This window comes from Theropithecus gelada, chromosome X (genome assembly GCF_003255815.1).
Source record: "Theropithecus gelada isolate Dixy chromosome X, Tgel_1.0, whole genome shotgun sequence".
In the NCBI taxonomy this organism is placed as follows: Eukaryota; Metazoa; Chordata; class Mammalia; order Primates; family Cercopithecidae; genus Theropithecus; species Theropithecus gelada.
The window spans coordinates 99,697,982-99,704,564 of NC_037689.1; the positions used below are offsets into that span (position 1 = coordinate 99,697,982).

General features: G+C 48.7%; 1 protein-coding gene across 6 annotated transcripts; it reads right to left on the reverse strand.

The window, feature by feature from the left end:
* Positions 1–559: 559 nt before the first annotated feature.
* On the reverse strand, positions 560–5,149 carry ARMCX2 (armadillo repeat containing X-linked 2). Of its 6 annotated transcripts, none has more exons than XM_025373552.1 (6): positions 5,047–5,119; positions 4,710–4,792; positions 4,370–4,430; positions 3,752–3,859; positions 3,353–3,425; positions 560–2,995 (listed from the first exon to the last, which is right to left on the reverse strand). In XM_025373552.1, the coding sequence occupies exon 6, from the start codon at positions 2,866–2,868 to the stop codon at positions 970–972; it is 1,899 nt and encodes a 632-aa protein (XP_025229337.1). In that variant the 5' UTR covers positions 2,869–2,995; positions 3,353–3,425; positions 3,752–3,859; positions 4,370–4,430; positions 4,710–4,792; positions 5,047–5,119; the 3' UTR covers positions 560–969. The 6 variants fall into 6 exon arrangements, with proteins under 6 accessions (XP_025229337.1, XP_025229334.1, XP_025229335.1 ...); XM_025373549.1 differs by having other exon boundaries at positions 4,370–4,442; XM_025373550.1 differs by having other exon boundaries at positions 3,349–3,425; positions 4,370–4,442.
* Positions 5,150–6,583: the final 1,434 nt, after the last annotated feature.

Consider the following 6,583-nt stretch of genomic DNA (forward strand, 5'->3'; position numbering starts at 1 on the left):
TCTCTTGCTTGGCTTATTCTAACTTTCTAATAAATGTCCAGTCTCCAACATAGCTCCAATCCATCTTTCATATTGCCACCTATTTTTCCTTTATTCAAAACTGTTCAGTGACTTGCATAATGAGACAGGATATATTTCAATATTTTGGCTTGGGGTTCAGGATCTTCCTCAAACTTTCCTCACTCTGAATTTTCACATTTATCTCTCATTATTCCTCTTTGCATGGCTTCCATTCCAAGCAAACTGACTACCTTCCTATCACAGGAACGGATTTCTCACTTCCATGCCTTTCTCCAAAGCATTTCCCCCTCCCGGAATGCCCTTTTATGTTGCCCTTCAGGGCTCGGCTTAAATGCGCCCTTCCTCCTTGAAACTTTCTCAGCAACCTCTGCTTCATTTAAACAGATCATGTATATTCGACAAAGAGCATATGCCCAGGTACTGTTAGTAATCCTTTTGTATTTATTATTATTATTTTTCATAGATCTTTGTATATATCCTTTTGTATTTATGTACCTTATCTCTCCAGCTGGGTTTTAAATTCAAGCATTAGAACGACTTTTTGTCAGTTGAAACATACAACTTTATTGATGATACACAAATGAAGTCTTTGGTGGATAAATTCAAGTCAAAACAAATAATAGAACAGTAGGCCATTCATAATGGACAGGTTTACTGTCAATTCAGAAGAACCAGTAAAAATATTTCCATCCAAGCAGCACGATTGAAGTCACAAATATGTTTTCAGTACAAGAGGTCTATTTATTTGGTATTCATAAAATGGTTCAGCTTAAAGCTGGTGACTGTCACAGATAACATCACTCTGGATGATACATTATTCAACACTGGCAGCTGAAAGGATTCCTTTACTACATGAGCAAGTGGAAAAGCAGTAACTTTCAATTTTCAACACTTCCAGACTGCAAAATCAAGAAATTTCTTTCAAGTCTTTTGACAGTACATAACCAATCAGAATTTGTTCACTAGCTTTATAACTTTCACTTTCACTAAGAGGTCATGGTGATTTGCTAAGGCTCTAATTTTCTTAACACACACTCCAGATGTAGTGCATAAGTAAAAAAGGGAACCCTTATTGAATTCTCTATAGTTAAACACTTCTGCTCTGAGATTGTCATAGATAATCTCAAAAAGAGTAAGGGCATTAATAAGGATTTCTGATTCCACATAAGAATTATAGAGGGAACTAAATGATGCTGGCACTTGGGTACTGAGAAGTTTCTTCAACATATCTGGATTTTCAGCAAAATTTGAAAGTATTTTCAAAATCTCAACCTTGATTTTTCCACCTCCCTGAGATAGCAAACGGAAAAAGTTTGCAATGGAATTGACAAGCAGGTGCTGGTAGTCATTAGTAATAGTCATGTTTGTTAGAAATTTTAGTCCAACTACTTGAACTGCTGAGTTCAGGTTAGAGGCCATGATATCATCCATCACTTTATTCATGTACACCTGAAGCCGGCCCTGATTTTCATAATTCTCACTCAGGTTATTCATGGCCATTAAGGCTTTTTCCTTAATGTGGGGATCAGTTTTGTTGATCATGTTTGCAATAATTGGGAGGCCTCCCAATTTGCGGATTGTCTCTTGATTGCATGAATAATTGGCATTGTTGCTCAGAGTGAGCAAAGCTACCTGTTGGATGAAAGGATCATCAGATTTCTGAAGCAAGGCAAGGACCTTCCTGAGATCGCGAACACCCAGAATCTCATCAATTTCATAAGGAAAGGGGCGCTTCTGCATGGCAACGGGTCTTCTTCCCCTCCCTCTGCGCTGGGTTTCGGGCTCAGAGTCTGAATCTGACTCTGTGTCAGTCCACCCGGACTCCCCTTCCTCAGAATCAGGGACCTCTGCCAGGAAAGCCTGTCCGCCATTGGCAGAGGCTGCAGCAGCTGCTGCAGCCCCATCTCCAGGACGGAAGCCCATCCCCAGTTCGTCTACTTCAACCTTGCTTTTCTTGCCCTTGCCCTTGCCCCCATTCCGGGACCTGGTTACACCCTTGGCTCCACCTTTGGGTACCGCTCCAGTTGCTGATGTGGCTTTAGGTATAGCCCCAGTGTGAGCCCCAGGGGTTGCTTTCTTGGCGGCTGATGTCCCAGGAACCACCGCTGTTCTAGGGGAACCAGAAGTTCCAGGAGACTCCGCAGCCCCAGTAGGTGCTGCAGCCCCAGTAGGCGTTACGGGCACAGGAGCCTCAGCTGCCTCAGTAGGCGATGTCACCCCAGGAGCTTCAGATACTTTGGTAGGTGCTGCTACCCCAGGAGCCTCGGTCACCTCAGTGGGTGCTGCTGCTTCAGTAGGCACCACTGTCCCAGGAGGCACCGCTGCCCTGGAAGTCTCCGCTTCTCTGGGAGCTTCTGCCACTTTGGGAGCCCCTGTCATTGCATGGGCTTCTGCAGCCCCAAGGGCCTCTGTCACCCCGGGAGGTGGTGCAATTGTAGAAGCCATTGCAGCCCCAACTATTGATTCGGCCTTAGGCCCAACCCTGGCTCCATCTGCCTCTTGGGCCTGACCGCCTGCCCCACTCTGAGCCTCAGCGCTGGATGCAGCTGGGGCCACTGCCTCAGCTCCAACTGTGTCCAGAGCAGAGGCTTCATCCTGAGCCCTGTCCTCTGCTTCAGCGCGGACTGGGGTTGGGGGACTGAATCCTGACCCAAGGTCGATTGTGAATCCGGCTCTTAGCCCAGCTCTAGCCCTGGCTCCAGTCCCAGCCACAGCCCGGTTTTTGGGCTTGGCCATTCTCTTCTTGGTCTGGTCTCTTCCCCTGGTGTATTTGTAGACACAGTACCAGGCACCAGCCCCTATCACTATCCCCGCCGCTACACAGCCAGCATCCCGAACGCGGCTCATGGTGCAGCTGGGGTTATTCACTGATCCAGGGCGTGGAAGTGGCTTGCTTAAGGTTAAGGGATGCCTGCTCCTCCGGGTGAGGCTCTTCAGTTTAGGCTTACAAGTTCTGCTGAGGCTTAGGCAGGGCCTAGGGGTAAAGGATAAAAATGAGGCTTAGGGCTCTTGCTCACTTCGTGTCTAACCAGTTTTACTTAGAGAAGAGTTTAGGGACACAATGCTTGCTCGGTGAGCTAGCACCCAAACACAGGTGTCAAGGCCTGTGTTTGCTGATTCACAGACCTAGTTTAACGTTTTCTACATCTTCAACCTTAGCCTGCTCTGCCAATGCCTACAACTTGCAGCATCTAAATGGGGGGACGAGAGGCAGTACAGACATCGGCAAAGCTGGTGGAGAGCTGGGAAAACAGTAGAGACCTCAGATACTGCTATGATGTCCCACTCCCTACCCCCAAGGTCCCTAGATGTTGCTCATGCACATACCAACCTCCTGGGATCAAGAGTAGTTTGCTTTTTTCCACTGTAGCTGCAGTTGCACAGAGCCCAAAGGGAAGACAGACCTGAGGACAGATCAGAAAGGGTGTTTTTGAGCCTTTGGTGGACAAATTCTGGTTCTTTTCCTGATTTGAAACCCTGTGGGTCAAAAGTTTTCCCCCTCTCAGGGATCCTTTTTTCCTCTTCAACCTTTCCTCCCCCAAATATTAACTAAGGCAGATGCCACGCCCCTTTCTCTGCACCAAAAAGAAAGGGCCCGGGGAAAGGGGCAAGGGTGTCTTTTAAGTTAAAAGAGAGAAGATGCAGGAGGAGCCTCTGGTCCCATACTCTGCTCTGGTCTCTGCCACACCCACACCTGGGGGCCCCAGACAATTCCAACCCCAACACTGACCTCCAAAGATTCAAGGCTGTTTCTCCTTACTTCAGTTCAGTTAGAGATTCATCCTAAGGACAGACTGAAGAGCAGAAATATAGCCTGTCGCCGTTAGACAATGAAAGCCTGGTGGATGGATCAGCACCAGGACAAGGGTCTTAGTAACTGCCTTTTCGTATTTGCACACCAGAATGTCAAATGATTCTACCTCTCAATTCCTTCAACTCTTCTCACCCCACCCTCCCTTCTCAATCCTCCTCCTGCGCAGGCTCCCCAGGCACTCAATCCCTCCTTCCGCTTTGCCCCGCCCCCATCCGCCATTTCTCCGGGACACACCGCCACACCCCTTCTCCTCCAACGAAGCGGGAGGGGAGCGGGGCGAGGGCGAGGGTGCAGCAAAAGCCGGATGGGACGCGGTATGGGGGACTCCTGCCAAACAATTCAGTGTTCCCCTCCCAGGATCACCCGTCTTTCGCTACCCAGCCCCTAGGCCTAGGATTAGCCTGCAGAAGAGGGGCCTCAACGTCTGCCTTTTCGGGTTTAGGGTTGAGATTTTCCACGATTTCTCTGTTATGGGCTTTACCTCCCACTTTCCACAAATCCCCCCAACAACCGCCATTTCTCCCGCCTGCATACCCGAATTCCTTTTCCAGGACTGAAAAGACGGGGGGTGAACGGCTGTGTGGGCCGGAGGTGTCTGGAAAGCAGTCTGCGAGTTAACAAGGCGGTTTAATACCAGATTCTCTCAGGGTCCCCGCCACCCCCACCTCGCGTGAAGCCCAGACAGCGCCAAACCCGCCATCTCTCCAACAGCAGCTGGTACACCCATTTCCCAGCACTCCCAAAGCACAGAGGGTCGGCTGGGTGATGGGAGGGTGCGGGGGCGGTGGTGGGGGAGGTCAGGGTGGGAGTGTACGGCCCAGATTGTTACCAAATTGCATGCCCCACCCCCGCCTCCTGGTTACCCTTTCCCAACCTCTCCGCTGGCCTTCTATGCGCTGCCACGTTTATTTCTCTTCCCTCCTCCTCTCAAAACAGGACGGGATGCGGGGTGCGGGCCTGAATGTTATAAACAAAACCAAAAATACTGGCTGGACAGGAAGTAAGCGGATTCTTCGTAAACTCTATCAAAAGTCTTTTCGTTTCCCCCTCCCCCTTTCCTCGCCGCCCACCAAAATGAGCCGCGTCTGAGCACCTCAGGTCTGGAAAGCCGGCCAGGAGCGGGGGAGACCGAGGCACCCGCGGCCTCCGACTCCCGCATCCCTAGATTACCCCATTCAGGGGTCCCAGACTGTGCCCACCCTCGCACCCACCTGCCCGAGTCTGGGAAATTTTCTCCTCCTCCTCCTCGCCTGGGTTAAACGCACGGCAGCGAGCTGCGCAATAGAGTTGGTACCCAGAGGAGGACGGGGGACGGCGGTCAGGGCTTTAAGTACCTTTGCCCACGTCAGCTCCTGGTCACGTGAGGACTGCATCGCCAGTAAGCTTGTGTCCCCAATTTCCACTCCCACCAAGAGTACGAACCCCCTCCTTTACTTCCATTCCCATCTCCCCCGACCACATCAGGTCCTGTCACTCATTTTTTTGTCTTTGTAGTCCTGGAGGCCCAAAGTAGCCCCTTCTCCCTGCATTCAGAATTTGCCTTTCTCTGGTTACCTGGGAGGGGCTGCATCTTCTCGGAGGGCTATTGAAAATTTTTACTTTTTTGTTGGGGAATTGTTTCATCCTTTCCTGGGCTACTGGACACTCTTCCATCGCTCCACTTCTAGTTCCTCAGCCCCTAGTCCCCAGGATTTTCCTTGCAGTTGACGCCCTGTTCCAGTATAGCTAAGGGGCAGAGTGTCAGAAAGGTGACAAGGAGTGGGAGTGGGGTCTGTACTTCTGGAATACTCCTGTTTTGCTTTTAAAACTATCATCATGCTTTATTTTTATAGTAAAAAAAAATTCAGTAAAACAAGAATTCAATGTGGGAAGTAGCAACAAAAAAAGGGTGGGCATGTTTTGTAAAGAAAAAAGGTTTCCTGCGTCCATTGGAAAGCACCATTAATTTTGGTTAATTTTTACCGAATAGAACATGAATTCTTTTGGCCACATAGGAAATAGTTTTTAAAATATGCTAAGGTATTTGAACATCTAAAATGAAATGTTTCTCAATAAGATAAGCGTATTTCCATATGATCTGTAAATTGATCCACAGAGAGCTGTTCAGTTGTCCAATCTTATTTATTTTGGACAAATAATGTGCTACTTTTTTCTCCTTCTGGGATAGCTTTTAAGTTGCATAAATAAATGATCCTGTCTTGTTCTGTTACAGAAACACATTTATTTAATATTCCCAAACCATTGCTGACTGCTGTGTGTGAACCTCCTGTAATTTGATGGCTGTAACCATGACAGTTTTGAACACCTGTCTTCGGATTAGGTTCCTGTTAATGATTCAACTCTGGGCAAAAGGAAGAGCTGTGAGGCGAAGGAAACTGAGTGTGGTGGGTGCAGGGTGGTCAAATTCTCCCCGCCCTGTCAGGAGGAGGAGGGAGGTGCTGTCTCTCTACTCCCTCCCATATACCAGAGCCGCTCATCTCCTGCGTTCAGGCACCTGGCTCACTTGCTCACTCCCAAAATATATCTGGACAAGTGACCAAGACGCAGACCTGGTTAAATGTCTTTGGCTCCTTCCGTCCCTTCCCGAAGTTCCCAGAGGTAACCCATTGATGCATAGAAAGGAATGCTGTTCTTACCTGACCCTGCAGCTGACAATTTGTGAAACCTGTGATTTCACAAAAAGGTTTTTGTGATCACACAAAATGTGATTGCTGGGGGAAGTTCCCAAGCCTGACTGCTGTCTATCCT

Coding starts and splice junctions, on each gene's coding strand:
- ARMCX2 (XM_025373554.1), bottom strand. CDS start 2,868: ATGAGCCGCGTTCGGGATGCTGGCTGTGTAGCGGCGGGGATAGTGATA.